Consider the following 18834-nt stretch of genomic DNA (forward strand, 5'->3'; position numbering starts at 1 on the left):
TGTCATATCCTTGGCAAGTTGACTCAATTTTGTTTTGATTGGTGAATAAATAACCCAGTTTACTCCTGCAATTATGCTATATGACTGTTGCAGTAGTGTCAGATCTGTCTGCTCAACAAGTCTTGAAATTGGCAATTGCATTATACCTGTGTTAGTCCACGACAACCACAGTTTCCATTGTTCTTCACTGGTCAGGAAACATGAAATGTTAGTTGCCCAACATGACTTGTATTGTTGGTCCTACAGTTCCTATGCATTTCTAGTGATAGTGGTTGCAACTTGCAAGCACCTTCGGGGCCAGGTTGTCAATTCAGTTATTGAACAAAAAAAGTGTCCTACATGTTAAGCACCTAAAAATAATCATTTTTTTTTAGTTAGGATCAAACGTAGTAGGTTTTGTGATGATCCTTTGAGACTTTTCTTTTTATTTTAAAGTGTCGAGATGTTAGATCCAATGTGATTTTTTTTTGTTTTTGTTAAGGTAACGCTATCTTTGAAAGGAAGAGACCAAGGGCGTGTTGACCGAAAATAATGTTTTGTTCATATCAGACTTCGTAGTGGATGAACCTACAGTCAAACTAAGTTAATGTTTAATATGTGAAGCACTTGCATCTTATGTATGATCTATTACATGATTAATTTATTTCTTAATCTTGCGTTTGAATAAAAAATTCATAATTTCTTAAACTAGATTAATATTATTTAAAGTGTTTTATAATTTAAATGTTTTGTACAAATAAGGTATTCAAATTTATTGAATTTTTTTTTGATAAAATATTTTAATTATCACTAAATGTAAAAAAATATTAAAGTATTAAACGATTATTAATAATTCAAAAATATTAATATTAATGATTTTTTTGTTATTCAAATTTATTGATTTTTTTGGAGAAAATATTTTAATTATCACTAAATGAAAAAGTATTTAAATATTAAATAATTAATAATAATAATAATAAAAAATATTAATGATTTTTAGTTTATGCTATTTTTCAGTTAAAATTCATCAAAATTATTCCAAATGTAGTTGTTTTAATCTCTAATAAATTTTAATATTTAAGTTTGTGTGACCTTTTTTAGCACTCAACAACAACATATAACCCTTTTATATATATTATCAACATCTAAACATACTATTTTTTCCTTATTTATGTTTGATTCATATAAGAATTGTTCAATATACATTACCTATTTATGTATTTTGTTATTGACTTTTCAAATATTGAAGGATCCATGATTATTATGGATCACAGCTCTTTGGAAGATAATATTGACAATTTTGAAAAACTCTAATAAGAACATAAAACTTGTATATCATAGGTAGAGTTTATTTGACTATCCTTCAATTTTCACTAAAGTAGGTTATGAAGAATCACATTATATCTTAAATAATTTGGTGAAGTTATGTAATGCTAAAATGGGTGCATTGATAAAGTGTTCTTTAAGAATTTGAAATGGATCCTCCTAATCATTACTCTAATGAAACATTACATCTATCTTCACTATTTCATTCAAGAAAGAGATCAATTGTGCTAAAATCTTTTACAAATCTTCTATAAAAGCTAACCAACCCATGAAAACTCCTTACTTAACTAATATTTGTAGGAGTTGGTCATTCTTTAATTTCTTTTATCTTCTCATTATCCACTTAAACTCTCTTAAAGCTTGCAACAAACCCTAGAAATATTACATGATCTATCCAAAATATGTATTTATCTTTATTAGCAAACAATGTTTCTTTCCTAAAGGTTTCAAGTACATTTCTATATGATGCACATGCTCAACTATATATCAAAATATATTATAAACTTGTCTATGGAAGGGCGAAGTACATGATGTAATGACCTCATGAATGTGCTTGGTGCATTGTGAAGCCAAAAGGCATGACAAACCACTAATATAATTTAAACTTTGTTTTGAAAGCGGTTTTCCATTCATCTTCTTCTTTAATCCTTATTTGATCATATCCATTTTTCAAATCAATCTTAGAAAACATGTAAGCAATAAATCAAGCAAGTCATCAGTTTTTAGAATTGAGGTGTCTATATTTGATTGTAATATTGTTGATGACACGACAATCCATGCACATATGTCAACTACCATCCTTTTTAGAGACAAACACTTATCTTATATCTTACATCCATCTATTTTTAATCAATCCTTTCCACTTGATTTTGAATTTCTTTTGGATCTTTTCAATTAGTTCTATAAGTTTGCCTATTAATTTGGCAAAGAAGAACTAGAGATAAAGTTAATTTGATGTTATATTTCTCTTAGAGGTTGTACCCCTTTGGAGGGTCATGGAAAACATCACCAAATTCTTCTAAGACAACATTCAAGCTTGGAGAATTAATAGAAAATTTGAAAGAAAAATAAGGGGAAGAAATTAAAACTTGAAGAATTTGGATAAGCTATAAATACTTCTTTTTTTTGCAACCAATACCCTTTTAACTTCCCTTGAGAAATTAAATAGTTCTTTTTTTTCTTCTTTAGGTGCTTGTTTTTTTCCTTTCTACTACTTTCTTTCTGGTTCCATTTTTAGTTGGTCTTCATTAACCTTTTTAGAGGATAAAGGTTCTAATGTGACTTTGTACCCTTTAAACTCAAAAGAAATTTTGTTGGTAATGCGTCATGAAATTTTCTCTAACATATTGCCAAGGTCTACAAGAGAATATGATAAGTGCATGAATAAGGGGGAATTTAGAATAGTTACAAATAATTAAATGTTTAAAAAATAGAATGTCATTTTGATTGTAAATTTTAAAAAATTGAAATTTCATTTCATTTTCTTTCTTTGTAAAAATAGGTGCAATTAGCAATTTTTGTTATCTTTTAGGCCCAAATAAATTAGGGTGAGAATAATAGGAAATAAATAAGCAATGATGAACTTGAACCCCATCAAATCCATATGGGAGCTTCTAATTTGTTGTCAAAAGGTAGTTAACACACTTGCGAAGGGAGCAAGGAAAACATGATCAAACATGAGAAGCATGCTCTCAATTTTGGACCAACGGAAGTATTTCTTTTAATTATTTTATTTGAATTTTGAAATTCAAATTTTTCCTATAATGACTTGTAAATTTTGTCAACTACTCAAGACACTAAGTTAAATTTGCATTTCATTTTTTAAACATTTGAATTTTATTTAAGTTTAACTTAGGTAACACTCTTGACTAAAAGTAACCACTCATTCTTCTTTGTAAAATTATTTTGATTATATTGAACAATATGTTACAATATTTAATTTTCTATTGTAAATTATTGGGCTTTGTTTCTTTGGCCCAACTTTCCTTTTCTATTTTAGTTAGGTCTTAATCTTTCTCTTATATATACACCATGTATTTTACTCTTTAATATACAAGTGAATAAAAGTTTATTTTATATTTAGTTTTCTCTACCAGTAGGGTTTATCAAAACCTTTTTTTTCATTACGATTACGTACAATTACGTACACTACATTAAAACATCACATCAGGCAAGGAATATTCATCATCTTCATTTACTGTAATATGGTATCAGAGCCATTTCGAGCCTATCCTAGCGAGCGTTTGTGTTGGGCCTATCGTGCCACCCGCTATCGGGCCGCTATCGGACCACCCAAAATATATAGTCCCACGCACGAGTTGGCAGTCTCGGCGTGAGGGGGGTGTTGGAGATCCCACATCGACTAGAGATTAGAGCCTTTCATTGTATATAAGTGGGTGCAAACCTCAACCCTATGAGCCAGTTTTATGGGGTTGAGTTAGGCTTAAAGTCCATTCTTTAATACAATAGTTGAAATTTTAGAGCATTTTCTAGATTGTCTTTGATAAAAAGAGTTCTCCTTTTCTTAGTCTTATCATTGTTCATAGGATCAAGTGACAACTAATTTCATCAGTTATAGAAGCGTCTTCAAGTGGTGCAGTTTCATCCATCAATCCATAAGTTATCTCTTCCATTCTTTTTTTGTATCCTTATTATTGTTGAAATATACTTGTTTGGATAGATGATAAGTATACTTCACTCATAAACGATAAACCTTAAGACTTTCATGGTACATGTCAAATATATATATTATGTTTGTAAAGGATGTTAATCTCTTTGTTTCTTTCAAGAGGATCTCACCAGTGTCCACATCAAAATCTCTTGAAGAATGTGCTTAAAGTTGTTCCACACAAACAACTTTTATATAAAGGTAGAATGATAGTTCTACTAAGTCATCTAGTTATCAAATCCTATGCTTTATGTGAAAGAGGAAATAAGTTACCTATCCTAGGTCTCGCAAGTCATATCGCGTATGAAAAGAGCTGCACAAAGAAGCCACACACATTTAATGACACATTAAGAATATGTCTATGTGCTTGAGCATGGTTATACACAAGACGAAGAAGATCAAGGGTGCATAACCTCACAATAGCTTCAAAGGAATTTGCAACAAATATTTTCTTCTTTATGTAAAGAAGATCTCTATGAAGAAGAAAGTTAACGAAAATCTTACAACAAGAATGGGAACAAACTCTTGTAATCTTAAGAAATCCTTAGCCTTCTGTTTGTGAGCAAGAACACTATTTGTGTTCGTAGCAACCTAAAAGTCATCATCTTGTATTCATCTTTGGAAGTTAATTCTCTTTTAGTGACTAAAACGTGTGATCATTTAGATAACGTCATTTTTTTTATCAAATTGTTTTAGCCATGAGTGGATGAGTCCAAATAATATTTATTTTTTAGCCACTCGTGGCTGGGTCCAAAGAATACTTGCTTAACTAGGAGTGACTATTTCCAAAGAATACATTTTACTAGCAAAAAGTGGTTATGTCCAAATAATACTTAACACTTGTTATTTAGCGTGAAGCGGTTGTGTTTAAATAATACTTGTATTGTAACTTGCAACATTAATCTACATTAGTGGAATCAATATAATAAAAATATTTTGTTTAATTCTCTCCAATCCCTTATGTCTTTATATTGCATGTTATTTATTTGCATCTAATCGAAGAAGGAGAACTTTCCAAAAATAACTTTTAAAAAGCATTTTTAATAGTTTGTCTATCGTATTGTAGTTGTGTCTATCAAGCTTTGTCAAACACATCTTTTTAGAAAAACAACTTCACAATGCATTTGTCCAACTTAAACTAAATTGAATACCTATTTTTAAAAATAAATAAATATTTTACTTTTCATTATATGTTTTTTTATCTCTTGTTATTTATTTTTCTATTTTCATTGACTTTTTTTATGTATTTCTTAAGGTGTGAAATTGGTGTTTGGTTACTCGACTTGAGCCCACTAACCCGAATCGTCCTACATTGAGTTCTAAAGAGTAACTAAACAATAAAAACCCAATAAGCAACATTGATAAACGAGGGAAGAACCTTGACATTCTTCACACTCACTCATCATCAGGTACGATTCATAAATCCATTGTTGATGGCATGCAATGCTACATTTTGTATAATTAAGAAAAATTATCTTGCTATTTTGCAAAGAGAAAAGAGATGGACTTTGAGCCTCCACCAGACATATACATTTCAGAGCAATGGTGAGAGGTTGCAGAGTCCATTGCATATAGTTCAATTCACTAATATTACATCTTTCTATAACAACCGATGATAGAAAGTTTCTATTTATACAGTAAGGATGTCACTATCACAATAAACATGCAATGCTTATTATTAATGAGTTGAAAAGTCACTTATATGATTTTCTTCTTTAATAAATCTCAAGAGACTCGACCATCTCTCAAACCAATATCTTAATCAATAAATATTAATAATGATCTATCATATTGAGATTTCACTTCACAATGACCAATATGAAAGATCAACTATTACTTAACGTGTTACATAAACAAATGTCACACTGTTAATTGACGTTAATCAGGGCAAAAATTAAGGTAGAAAATATATTAAAATTTCAAGAATTAATATTTATTCAGAAAGACATTCCTCCAACTATTTTTTTTAGAGAAAATTGATTTTATTAATAATAAAAAAATGAGTTTAATTTCTATGCTGTAAACATAAAATAATCATAGAATCAATTATTAAAAAATACTGTTGGTGTGATTTTAAGATAATTATTTTAAAATTTGACATTTTATTTGTAATGTTTTTTACATTGTTAGTATAAACACTGCAATATTTTTTTTCTCAAAATTATGAAAATGTAACCTTTTGAAAATTTAAGCTAGAAGAGTTAAAGATTTATTCAAAATAGAATATAACTTGAAATTTATAAATATTTCATTGATAAATTATGTCTTGACCATTTTGAGTATAATAATATAAAAACCTACATGCAAAGAGCACATGTTAATAAATTCAATTAGTGTACTGTTTTTATACAGTACCTTAATTAGAGATTATTCTTCCTGATAAGATTGACCTTGTAGCATTTAATGTGATTCTAATTTCTAATAAGTTGATGTGAAAAATCTTTCTGAATGAAGTGTGCTATTGAATTTTACTTGTAATGACTTGCAGCTGTGAAGGAGAAGGTGTTAATAATAGTGAAATAGCAACGTGAGTACTGTGAATGAAAAATCTTGTAAGAAGGGTTTGGCATTGGAAAAGGATGAGATATCTGTTTTTGTAATTGGGAACAAAATTGGGAGAGGCATGATAGACCGTTATTTCAGGTAATTGTCTGCCTAACAGCCTCCATTGGTTTTAAAAGCAAATGTTTCTTCTATTTACGGCTAATTCAGTTCCACCTTTCACATTCTCTTTTCTTTCCTTTGCAAACGTGCCACTGAGAGAGACACACGCTCAGAGAAAGATCTTGGTTTCATCCCCAACCAAGGTCATGATCTTCCTCCTTCTTCCCACATTCTAAGTTCCTATCTTTTTTCTTTCTCAATCCACACCTACTTTTTTATTTTTTTCTGTTTGATCTTCAGCAGCATTACAGATTACAGAAACTTTGTTGTTTTCTTGCTTTGATCTGCATGCTGTTGGCTTGCTAATAAGGACAAGAGAAAACAAAATAAAAAAAAGTAAACAAAAACGAAAGAAAACTACCAACATGGCTACTCGATCATTTTCTAATTTTGTTGAGCAAGAAATGGGGAAGTTCACACATTTTGTGATCTATGTGTTGCTTGAATGGGTACTGATATTCATACTCTTCCTTGATGGGTTTCTTGCATTTGCGGCCAATGAGTATGCAAGGTTCTTTGAATTGCACATCCCTTGCTGGCTCTGCACCAGGTTTGATCATGTTATGGTTCACAGAAATCCTGATTTCTATTACAATGAGTCTGTTTGTGAGGCTCACAAGAAGGACATGTCGTCTTTGGCGTTTTGTCACAACCACAAGAAGCTCTCTGACATAAGGAAGATGTGTGAGGGGTGCCTTCTTTCATTTGCAACCGAGAAGGAATCGGATTGTGACACCTACAAGTCCCTTGTGGGGATTTTGCACAAGGATTTGGAGTGCTTTGTTCAGGATGGCCAACCGATTCAGTTGAGTTTGAAGGATGAGGGGTTCATGCAAATTGAGAGAAACAACAATCAAAGGTGTTCTTGCTGTGGAGAGCCTTTGAAAATGAAGACTTCCTATGCAAAAGTGAAGCACTCGTCATCATTTGCAAGAGCCCCGGCTCCTTCACCGCGAGCTTTTCCATTTTCATCATCAAAAAGTGAGGATCATCATTCTCTAGAGTTGCCTCACATGAGGTACAAAGAACTCAAGTTTACCTCAGATCACGATTCCGAGCTTCAAGAGGATGAGTATGGCTACCATACAAATAGTCCAATTGTTAAAGGTGAGTATATGCAAAACTAGATTTTCTTTGTTTGATTGGAGTTTGCATTAAATTTGATATGTGAAACCAGGATTTCCTGATACCATGCTTATGCAGATTATAACAACAAATTATATCTTTTTGGCTGTAGTTTAGTTTTTATTGTGCTACATATGCTTTATTTGGAATAAACAAAGGACTGCACGAACACATTGTCTGAATAATATTAAGACAAGCAACAAAAACTTTGTTGTATTATTTCATTAAATCCTACTTTTGATTACTCATGACTGAAAATATGGCATCTTTTAATTGTGGTATAAAATAATGTTTTTGTTCTATACAGCAAGGGAAGAACACAAATCTACCACCGTGCCTCCTCTATTTGATGATTTGAATGATGAGGCCAGCAAATTCACCCCAACTTTTACAAAGGGCAATAAGTTCTTTGGTATCCCACTCACCGATTCTGCAAACAACAGTCCCAGATGGACTTACAGAGTTAACAGGAAATCACCACTAGAAAAGACAGAATTTGCCTCTGAGTCTAATGAGGTAACCCAAACTGATTTTGATGATGCCGTCTTAAGCAATTTGAAGAGACAAGTTCGTTTGGATCGCAAATCACTCATGGCTTTGTACATGGAGCTAGATGAAGAAAGAAGTGCTTCAGCTGTTGCTGCCAACAATGCAATGGCCATGATCACCCGGCTACAGGCTGACAAGGCAGCTGTGCAAATGGAGGCTTTGCAGTATCAGAGAATGATGGAAGAACAGGCTGAGTATGATGAAGAAGCCCTGCAAGCCACTAATGATCTGCTTCTCAAAAAAGACCAAGAAATGAAAGCTTTACAAGCTGAATTGGAGAGTTATAGGAAAAAACATGGATGCTTAGCAGAAGGAAATGCTTCAAGTGGGGAGACTATCTCGTCCCTTGGTAATAGCTCTTCATTCAAGTTCAATGAAGGTCATGGTAATGGAGAAGAAAAGGGCCTCAATTCTAATCCAGTTGTGTCATCTCAAGCAGAAAATGGAAGGGTGAGACGCATTGGATCAGTGGAAGATTTTAAAGCAGAGAGAACATATCTTCTTGGCCGGATAAAGAAAGTAGAAAATAGAACACCCTGCGAAGAAGGTGGAATTCATTCCTCATTGTCTAGCTCTGACAGTATTAATAATTTAGACAATGAGACAGGTAACATAGCAGGCATGCCTTCATGAATAGGTAGTCTTATAATTCTAACTATTAGAGACAACATTCAATTTAGTTCTCCAAAGTTACATTACCACATTACTCCTTCAAAAATTTGGCTCCTAAGTACTCCCTCAAGGATTTAAACTTCCATTATGTTAGTTCTTCAAAGATTTTGAATTTGTTTGGAGAAACTTATCTGTAAACACTTTTAGGAGAAAAAAAATAAAAGTTTAAATTAAATGAGTTTCTCCCCAAGCTAAAATTAACTTATACACAAGTTATACATAATCTCTTTTTAACTTGTGAAGAAACTTATTTCATTTATTCTTTTATTTTTCTCTTCTAGTGGACTACTGCAGAAGGCTCTAGAAGCCAACATTGGGTTCTTAGAGCTTGTTTCCAATCAAGATGAGAAAGATGGTGAAGGTACCAAAATTTTGAAAGAGATATCACAGAATCTAGAGAAACTCAGTCACCTTGTTATGATCTCGTTTGAGGTAGAGAGTAACTGATGCCTATTTTTCTTTTATAGTAATTGGCTCTTTAAGTTTACTGGAGCCAAATGTTCATGCTTAGAATGAAGATAATTGAAGTTAATGAGGCTCAGCCTATAGAAAGACAAAAAAAGTCTTTCTTGTGGTGAAGATTGCGAGTTATTCTGATACTAAAGGTCCTTTGCCAAATGGCAGCTCAAGTGTTGAAAGCATGAATTACTTTCTTCTTCCTCAAGAATCTCTGTAAAATATTTAAAATGCTCAGAGGTCAAAGACTGAAAAACTCAGAGCATGTCTTGTAATAGGTTTTTAATATCCCCATTTCTAGGCTTGTCTAGCTTTTACTAGGATCATTTGGACAAACTTCTCTAGGTTTGCTTGTTTATAAGACCATCATTCTACTTTCTCTCATGGAAGAAATGTAAATTTTATACAGTAAAACATTCTTAAAATCTCAGTTATACTAATCAAATTCAATTTTCCAAATAGTTCAACTCTTGCAGGAATTAGGAAAAAACCTTGACTAACTTCTCCTACCATCCTCATACTACACTGTTTCATTTCCCATAGATGTGGTTAAACTTTTCTTATTAAAGAGCCAAAACTCTCCAAGAGGATCCAACCCAGAAAAGTTATTAACCCTTTTTCACAATGAATACCTACCCCCATACCCTTTTTTTTGCATTGTTCTCAAATTAAATGCAAAGTTGTATCTAATAATATGGATTGATATTTGATTAAATCTTTTATTAGACAAATTATCAGAATAAAATTCTATATTTAGCTAAAACAGTCTCGATAAAAAAAATTACAAAGCCTAAAATCATTATTATAAAACAGAACATTTTAACCAGACCAGAGGAAGAACATGAAATTATAAAATCTATTTAGATGGTTTTGAAAAATAAAATAAAACAAAAATGATCAGCTTCAACCATTTGCATAAGGACGCATAAAAAACAAATGAAATAATATAAATAAATACAATTAATTTTAATGAAGAATAAAAGTGAGAAAAAAAGATGCGAACGAAGATGATGATTGCGCAGTGTTGCACTAGAGCAGCGTGTGGGCAATTGAGGATGAGTACCACCACTCCCAACCACGATGATCTCGACGCGCTTTTCAAACAAAAGCGCTTACTCCGAACGCAGGTCAGAAAAACCCTCAGGTCAATCCAACCCTCCCTCAGATCTCACCAAGGTATGATAAATCTAAGACACTGTTTGTTTCACGGATTAAAACTTCTCTCTGTATATTCAACTTTTCACTATTTTCCAGATAACGCCGTTCAGGACATTGTTCTGGAAGCTCCCTGGTTCAAATCCAGTCGCAGGCTTTGCGCCTACATAAGCTGCGCTGCTCTACGCGAAGTCGACACATTCAAAATCTTGTCACAAATTTTGCAGCGTACAAGTAATGATAGTGGTACTAATTGTTGAAAAAACGCTGTTATTCGTGTTATGTGATTTTTCTTGAGAACATGTTGTTGAGCGTTTTTGAAGCGCTTCCTCTGACTATTGTTGAGCGTGAACAGGTGGAAAAAAGCTGTATGTGCCGCGCGTGGAGGATAAAAATAGTCACATGCGAATGCTCCACATTTCGCGAATTGATGATCTGGTTGCGAACTCAATGGACATCTTAGAACCTGCTTCGGTTGATGCTGATGGAAATGCCCGTGAAGATGGTACTTCTCTTGCCCCTCTTTGTCTCTTGGGTTTTGAGTAAACAAAGCAAAGTTTTTATACAATCATGTATGCGAGTTTGTTGATTTTTATGGTAAGTAGCTTGCTGGTTTTGTTCTTTTTCATTGACTTCTGAATTCATGCTTAGAAATGGATCCCTGCATTCCCCATTCATCAATTGGAACAATTGAATGAAGATCAGACAGTGTATATTTAGTATGATATTTTAAGTGAGATCTATTGATATAAAATGGGTTGGCTGATCTTCATCCAACCATTTTGGTTGTCTGAGTGTGTTTTTGATCTTCTTGCTGCTTCAGCATTTTTTTTAATTGCATTTGTGGTTATGGCTTAGCTGCGATTTTAAATAGTGGGAAATTGCAATCAAATGCGGCTAATTTTGGCCGAGCTTTAATCACCTTTCGGCCGAGGTAGATTAGTCTGGGATGAAACTTTTTGACGCTGGTAGTCCATGTCTATGGACACAAAAAAATTCAGCTAATTTCTTGCAGAGATCCCAAAATTATCGATGTTGCAACCTTAACTGGGGTTGCATTCAGTTTTTTAAAATCTTGCAGTTTAGCTTTCATTGGTATAGCATACTTGCAAAAACAATCTGCTTAACTTTTGGATTGAAGTTTCAATGTTTTGTAAAAAGGCCACTGTTATTAGGCCATACTCTGTAACAGCGCGTGAGACTAATTTTTGGAAACTTATCTAGTTGTCCTCCTTTTGATGTAAAATTGTCCTGCTTACATATCTGGTTTTTCTTTGGGTCAATGTGAACAGCCTGTTGTTGACATAAATTTATATGTAGTTTGCATATTCTAATTGGGGGTTTCTTCAGCTAAAAGATGTGAGCCTTTTGATTTTTTTAATGAAAAAACAACAAAGTAAAGCTTCACACTAGCTCAACTTTTACAAAGCAGCTTCCACTTATGTGCATTCTTCTTTTCCTTATCTTGGCTTATTTAGTCCGTTTAATTTTATTTTTCTGATTCTTGTAGGGTTGACTTCCATTTAATGTATTTTCTTATAATCCTGATTGGCATTATCAACAACCATTTGAAAGATCTCTTTGGTACAGTTATGCAGGCAAATGATCCAGTTGATTTGTTCCTTTTACCTGGTACGTTTGTCATAATTGTTATTATCTTAGTTTGAATGTAGCTTATCATTTTGTATTATTTTTCTTCCAGGACTTGCATTTGACAGAACTGGAAGACGTTTAGGTCGTGGTGGAGGGTATGGATTTTTATATTTATTTCTTCTGTCTAAGCGAAAGAGTTGAAATCTGCCTCATTACATAAATTCTCAGTTGTCCTGAAATCTGTGAGCTGAATTAGTAATTCTACCGTGTCTTATATTAGCCATTGCCAAAACTGTGTTTGTTAGAATGGTGACTACTACTTTACAAACTCTTATGCTTCACTTTTGACGTTTTCACATGTCATATCCTGAATTATATTATTTCTGTAACAAATTATATAAAATCGTAGTCCAAGTTTGTTACAGTTAATATCCACCTTCTACAGTTACTATGATACCTTCCTGAAGAATTACCAAGATTTGGCAAAGACGCGGAATTGGAAGCAACCGTTGCTTGGTATGCAGTTCTTCCTTGCAGAATACATAATTTTGGTTGAACCAAACCCACAAAAATGTGTCACATGATCTCTAGCAATTTGACTTTGATTTGCAGTTGCACTGTCATATTCTGAACAAATTCTGGATGAAGGAGTAATACCAATTACTTCATCAGATCTTCCGGTTGATGCTCTTGTTTCTCCTGAAGGTGTGATCCCCATCAGTACAGCTGCCTTAAACAGGTATCACTGACTAAACAAACTCAATTACTTTGGGAATTTGTTAATTAGTGTCCTTAGGATCTTAGTTAAGGAATCATAATATAAAGGTAAAAAGAGCAATCCAGTGCTCACATGGCATCGAGGGAAGGTAGATGTATAAAGCCTTACCAAGCATTGTCAAGATTTCAACTTGTGATCTCCAAGTTAGAAAGACACTGATATACCAACTCTCACCCTCTAATTTTTAAAAAAAGAGTAGAAGCATTTAGTATCTTGTAGATCTAGAACGTCTTCAAGGTTTTCTTCTTTAAGCTATCATGAGGATTTGTTAATTATGTGATATTGTTAATGGAGAGTATTAAATGTTTCTTCAACAATGCCCTAAGAGCATTGGTTAACAGCTCCCTTCATTTTTTGCTTTGTTGAATTCGGTGAACCCTTTAAACAGTGACACTGGACTTCAAAGCTGATCCTGACAACTTTCAACAGTATATCTTCAATAAATTTTTGTGGTCCCTAAAATGGTGGAACGCGCCAAAGGATTTGGATCTTGTATAATAAAGGATAAACAATTCTTCGAATGACACTGGAAATGATTGCATTCATCCTTGACCGATTGGAAGTTTCATTCATCTGAAATTCAGTATGCTTTCTGTTATGTTTGAAGTTAACTTTCCTAAAGCACTTGTGTTTACGCAAGAATTGCTATGCTTTAACTTTCACGGTTAATTTTAGACTTCTAGTGTTTATTTGGGGTAGCAAAATTTCTTAAATTTCAGGTTTCCTATACGAGAACAAGGAGTCAAGTGCCATTTCAGGCAACGTGTGTGAAAAATTTGAACCATTTCATAGGTGTGATGTGTTTGGATGAGTGTTGGTGAAATTGATTTTGGTTAAAATTGGTTTTGTAGGGATGTGATTTATGATTAGTTGTTCTGATTAATTAATTCGGTATAAAATTTAGTCCAGTGTAGAAGTTACTTATAGTTGTTTAACTCGTTCTATTATAGATCCAAATTCTTCCACATAAAATCAAACATGGGAAAACCATTAAAATCACGCAAATTGATGTTTCAACACCATTTTGGACAAGAACAATCACATGAATTTAAGGACCAAATTTTGTCTCTATTTTTTGGTCAAATTTAGTTTTGATTCCTGTATTTCAAAAATGATATTAGTCTTTAAATTTCAAAAAAATGAGTTTCGTCTTTCTATTAATTTTGTTAAGATAAAGAAAATTCATTAAATATTAAATTTAGATATAAAAAATAACTAATACCATATATTATGTGAATTTATTTTTTATTCACTTTTTCATACTAAAAAATTGTCAACATATGTTAAATTTGGATTAAAAAACCTAAAATCATATATTTTTAATAGTATTAAAGTAAAAGGATTAAAGATAAGTTTAAAAATAAGTATAGGATCAAAAACATACTTTTCCAAAATTTAAACACGAACAAACTTCATACCTTGATGCAAGTTATAACTGGCAAGCAACGTTACTAGAGTCGTGAAATAAAATTACCCGTTTGGATCAAAATTTGACCCAATCAGTTTTATTGGTTTGAATTTTCATTTTTTTTTCACAATCTAAACCACAGCAAGCTAATAAGAATAAGTTGAAATTTATCCTAGGAAAATGTGTAAAATTATTTTTGAAAAGAAAATACATGAATTTGTAAAACAATATGCATAATCCTATCATTAAGATTGTAATAAATATTATGTCATTAAAATATATTTACAATACATTTGATTATAATTGACTTACATAAACTAAATAATAACACTTGTTAAAAAATTATAACAAAAAATAAACATATTTCATGTATATATTATTATAATCCATGCATAATAATTATATGTTGAAATTGTATCCATCTCACTAAATTTAATTTGTTAGAAATAAAATAATTGTGGGTAGATTTATCAACCAGAAACTCAATCTTTATTTTAAGACTTATTAAATACCCAATTATATATTGAAGAAGACAAAAACATTTAAATTATTTTATATTGTGTTGATATTACTATAGATAGACAACAATGTAGAATTTAAGATTGAAAAAGACAAATATCTTAGAGTGTCACCTAATTCTTGATAAGATCAAAAGCAGTTTTGAGATTATATCCCTCTTACTCAATATTTTTTACTCAATTTAATTGTTGAGATTGGATAATTCTGTGGTACATGTGTGAGCTTGAAACTCAATCCCTTTTTACTGTGAGCAAATTTTAACTCAATACATTTTTTCCATTAATATGCAAAAAAAAAAAATCATTATTCAAAATACACAAATGCATACCTGCAATATATATCGTTATACAAATCAAACCAGGAGGTAGGAATCCTATCACAGCAGGGACTAAAAGCCATAACCACACCGAGATTGTTTTCTAGTTGCTGATTGCCTCATATAGTGAATCATATGCTATTCAGATGCATTTTCTATATATGTTATATCATTCTATAACAATGGAAATACAAACCTGCAACATTCGGCAACAGTAAACTAGGTTGTTAATAGAGCACACTATGCAACCATCCCACTATTTTTTGTTCTTTAGTAGAAAATCAAACCTATAAATGGATCTTTCATTCCCAATGAGATTTCTCAGAATTATGCTGGTCTCTCAAACCACCACCTATCTGCATATGCAGCCATCCATGATGTGATCCCTGAGCATACCCTCTTGCTGCTTGTGATCCAAATACCATTCCAGCAATGTCGAATCGTGGAGTACCACCAACCTGAAACAATTTATTAACTGATCAAGATCATGATATTATTGGAACAAACAGTCCCACAGTAATCACATTCATTAGGAAAAAATGTTTTAGGCCTAACTAATTTGGTGTAGATACAAACCGAGACACAAGAAAATATAGTTCTAATTGACAATATTCATCTTTGAGATAAACACTGGGAATCATTTTCACCTGAGATTTTTTTTGGACTAGTGTTTGTGTAATTTGGTTATATGATGGATTTAAGTGACTACACCTCTTAAGAAGTCTAGGTACAAGATTTCGGACCTCCTCAACTAACATACGATTTTACTTTAACTGTTTGAAGCTTCTTCCTTGAGGATTACGAGCATTTTCAATGTTATTAACATTAACTTGGATTCATTAGCTAATGTTCTATCGATAATAAAGTGCCAGACAGAACGAATAAAGCTTCAAGATATTACAACCATAATTAGAATAAGAAGTAGAAACCAAGCTACAGGCCGTTCTACCAAAACTATGTGAGATCAAACATCTATAGTTATTAGTTTTCACTAGTTTTTACTCATGATCATAATTGGTATGGTACACCAATAACTACAATTATGATTTATAAAATCACAATGAAAATTAGAATTGAACTCTAAATCTGGTGGAAATTAAGGTCTCATTCCCTCCAAGATGTTCAAATCAAGTTTATAATAGAGCTAAATTTGGGATTTGCCAGAGTGAATTTCAGAGGATTTAGCCTAATGTAGTTAGATAAATCTTGCCACGTACATCATTCTTGTGAGTCATGAACTCCCAATTGCACTTTTTCACGTTCCAAAGCACTTCTACCCGAATGAAGAACAATTATCAACAGTATGGGAGCCAAAAATTCTCAAAAACGCTTCAAGATGATGTAGGTGAAAGCTTCAACCTTTTTCCTCTTCATGAAGGATGACCATCAGAACGTTGTTCCATCTAAAATAGATGTTAAATGGGAGACAAGATCAGGGTAATTATATGCTGATTCAATCCTTCCTTTCTGCTGATAGATAGGCCTTCAGTTATTTTGAAGAAGATGTCATAATTATGGATTACTATGCACCAACATTATCATCGGTTTTCCCATTCTGATCTATTCTTTTCCCAGCTCAACACTGGTTCTGCATTCCTCCCTCAATACCTTTCTTTTCTTTTCTCCCTCTCTGCTTGTTCCATACCAACTTGACTTCAATTGAGCTTTGTCAACTGATCAGTGAGAACAATGTCACAAACGGATCCATAAACTTACATGTTAGAAATCACTTTATCCTATTAGTTTTTTACTTTTCAAATAAAAGTAGTCAAGAAGAATAATTTACGATACAATCTCCCTGACAAAGCATCAGGATAAATTTCTTCGGCATATTCCAAAAGCTGACAGCAACCAACACATACAATTTTGCATAATGTTTAAATCTTATGCATGTGGAAATTAATTGAATATTAGAAGTCAATATGATCAACATCAAAGTTGATAGACTTACATCTTTTAAAGGCAACCCATCTATTGTAGGGCTCATGTTCATCCTTGAATTAACTGCTTCAAGCTTCATAGAAAGGAACTACAAAACTCAATTTGTTTGGAATACAGAATTAGATTGGAAGTTAAAAAGAAAACATCACCGAGTGAAAATTCTAAAAAGTGATAGAAAGATGAAGAAATCCACCTCAACCTGACGCTGCAGCGACTGTATGTAATTGATTATCTCATCTAGGACTAGTGCTTTACCATTTACCTGAAGATTAAAAAAATAAAAACACAACGATGAAGGAAAAATATAAGCAATAATCTTGTGATGTTGCAACAGAATATTATGATTACCTTGTTACACCCTGGAACCAAATCCTGAAGAATTTTCATTCTCTCACTGATTTTTTCTCTTCTTGCCTGCAAATCAGGTGGTGTTAAGTAGCATGCATGTGAACAGATAGTAAATAAAAACAAAAGAAACAAAAAAAGAATGTCCAAAAGTTAGAACACTTTTATTTGTTTGTAGATCAAGGAAAAATGCCCAATAGCAAGCAAAACTTGCAAGGGACGAGAAATAGAAAGACAGAAGCGAGTTACTCTTTCTGCTAGACTGTGGCTATCAGTAGCTTGGCCCCTTCTTGCTCTCACGTGAATATATTCCTGTTTAGGTGCCTCACAAGGTATAGTGCTTTGTTCACTTGACTTGTTACCACTCACAGAACTTGTTTCTGCTTCAGCTTTGAAACCATCATTTTCAACGCTGGACCCTTCCACCTTCATCCGTTTATTGCTACCAGAATTACTCTGTTCAAATTTCCACGCAATGCATCAGTCAGAACCCAGCTCCTCACAAAGAAACAACATAGAGAAAAAGAAAACAAAAAGGAAAAAAAGACAGAAAAATCAATTTTTAAAAGTAAAACTTCAAACTTTTCTTTCCAACCTCCCTTGGTTTTCTTTCCTCTGAAGCAAACGGGGGCAAACACTACAACAATTCAAACTCACCAAAAACCTAAACATATTCAAACTAAACCCTACAGTTGACAACACCACTCACTGAAACAGTTCATACAACTTGGAATTGCGACTCTTTCACCGAAAAACAACATAAGTCAGGTAGAGTTGGCGAAATTCCAAAAGGGTATTGCAAAAAAGGTGAAAGCATTGAACTTGAATTGAGGAAGTAGAGTGTTGGAAAAATAAGTATTGAAGTGTATAGAATGAAGAAATGAAAAGTGGAGGACCTTGGAGAAGTGGTGATCGGAGGGGGGAAAAGGGGGTGTTCGGAGCCAAATATCGGAGAGGGTGTAAGCGGGGGAGAATGTGGAGTCGGTGATGAGAGGAGGATCCATTGGAAGGTGAGAGTGTAATAAGGTGTGTTAATGGATGAGCATGAGAACAACAACTCCATTATATTCTACTCTTAATACCATTTTTCACCCTTAACTTCTTCTCCACCTACTTATTCCAACATCAAAATTACCATCACCATTTTACTTCCTCCTTCAATCTGGGTTACTTCCTCCTCATCACTCTTCTAATCTCACATCTTCTAACTCCAAACTCAACTCAGTAAATACTCACAACTTCTTCTTGCAAATCTCAATATACAAAACTTATCTAATCAATGTGATTTCTCCCATTTCAGAGAGGTTGAGATACAATTAACAAGAATAAGAATTGGTTTT

General features: G+C 32.7%; 3 protein-coding genes across 7 annotated transcripts; 2 read left to right on the forward strand and 1 right to left on the reverse strand.

Moving 5' to 3' along the window:
• Window positions 1–6740: 6740 nt before the first annotated feature.
• On the forward strand, window positions 6741–9159 carry LOC137821451 (probable myosin-binding protein 5). The gene is made up of 2 exons (XM_068626047.1): window positions 6741–7744; window positions 8070–9159. Exons 1-2 carry the CDS (start codon window positions 7003–7005, stop codon window positions 8942–8944), a joined length of 1617 nt encoding a protein of 538 aa, XP_068482148.1. The 5' UTR covers window positions 6741–7002; the 3' UTR covers window positions 8945–9159.
• Window positions 9160–10402: 1243 nt separating this feature from the next.
• On the forward strand, window positions 10403–13868 carry LOC137820961 (5-formyltetrahydrofolate cyclo-ligase, mitochondrial). 4 transcript variants are annotated; one of them, XR_011082718.1, is made up of 9 exons: window positions 10403–10615; window positions 10694–10840; window positions 10950–11099; window positions 12185–12226; window positions 12297–12342; window positions 12633–12703; window positions 12800–12926; window positions 13354–13548; window positions 13685–13868. XR_011082718.1 is itself a non-coding variant. In XM_068625318.1 (8 exons), the coding sequence occupies exons 1-8, from the start codon at window positions 10435–10437 to the stop codon at window positions 13373–13375; spliced, it is 786 nt and encodes a 261-aa protein (XP_068481419.1). In that variant the 5' UTR covers window positions 10403–10434; the 3' UTR covers window positions 13376–13660. The 4 variants fall into 4 exon arrangements, 2 of the variants coding, with proteins under 2 accessions (XP_068481419.1, XP_068481420.1); XR_011082719.1 differs by having other exon boundaries at window positions 10694–10828; XM_068625318.1 differs by lacking the exon at window positions 13685–13868 and having other exon boundaries at window positions 13354–13660.
• Window positions 13869–15177: 1309 nt separating this feature from the next.
• Window positions 15178–18628, reverse strand: LOC137822610 (transcription factor BHLH089-like). 2 transcript variants are annotated; one of them, XM_068627518.1, is made up of 7 exons: window positions 18391–18626; window positions 17744–17950; window positions 17498–17563; window positions 17343–17411; window positions 17160–17237; window positions 15496–15666; window positions 15178–15404 (listed from the first exon to the last, which is right to left on the reverse strand). In XM_068627518.1, exons 1-6 carry the CDS (start codon window positions 18496–18498, stop codon window positions 15511–15513), a joined length of 684 nt encoding a protein of 227 aa, XP_068483619.1. In that variant the 5' UTR covers window positions 18499–18626; the 3' UTR covers window positions 15178–15404; window positions 15496–15510. The 2 variants fall into 2 exon arrangements, with proteins under 2 accessions (XP_068483619.1, XP_068483621.1); XM_068627520.1 differs by lacking the exons at window positions 15178–15404; window positions 15496–15666 and adding an exon at window positions 16426–16881 and having other exon boundaries at window positions 18391–18628.
• Between the last annotated feature and the right edge of the window lie 206 nt (window positions 18629–18834).

The sequence above is a fragment of the Phaseolus vulgaris genome, chromosome 9 (genome assembly GCF_000499845.2).
Source record: "Phaseolus vulgaris cultivar G19833 chromosome 9, P. vulgaris v2.0, whole genome shotgun sequence".
In the NCBI taxonomy this organism is placed as follows: domain Eukaryota; kingdom Viridiplantae; phylum Streptophyta; class Magnoliopsida; order Fabales; family Fabaceae; genus Phaseolus; species Phaseolus vulgaris.

Excerpts from the sequence above, each read along its gene's own strand:
- LOC137821451 (XM_068626047.1), top strand. The coding sequence starts at position 7,003 with ATGGCTACTCGATCATTTTCTAATTTTGTTGAGCAAGAAATGGGGAAG. Across the intron at positions 7,745-8,069 it reads AAATAGTCCAATTGTTAAAG|CAAGGGAAGAACACAAATCT; the intron begins GTGAGTATATGC and ends TGTTCTATACAG.
- LOC137820961 (XM_068625318.1), top strand. The coding sequence starts at position 10,435 with ATGCGAACGAAGATGATGATTGCGCAGTGTTGCACTAGAGCAGCGTGT. Across the intron at positions 10,616-10,693 it reads CTCCCTCAGATCTCACCAAG|ATAACGCCGTTCAGGACATT; the intron begins GTATGATAAATC and ends ACTATTTTCCAG. Across the intron at positions 10,841-10,949 it reads GCGTACAAGTAATGATAGTG|GTGGAAAAAAGCTGTATGTG; the intron begins GTACTAATTGTT and ends GAGCGTGAACAG.
- LOC137822610 (XM_068627518.1), bottom strand. The coding sequence starts at position 18,498 with ATGGATCCTCCTCTCATCACCGACTCCACATTCTCCCCCGCTTACACC. Across the intron at positions 17,238-17,342 it reads CGCTGCAGCGTCAGGTTGAG|TTCCTTTCTATGAAGCTTGA; the intron begins GTGGATTTCTTC and ends TGAGTTTTGTAG. Across the intron at positions 15,667-17,159 it reads ATGGGTTGCCTTTAAAAGAT|GTTGGTGGTACTCCACGATT; the intron begins GTAAGTCTATCA and ends AAATTGTTTCAG.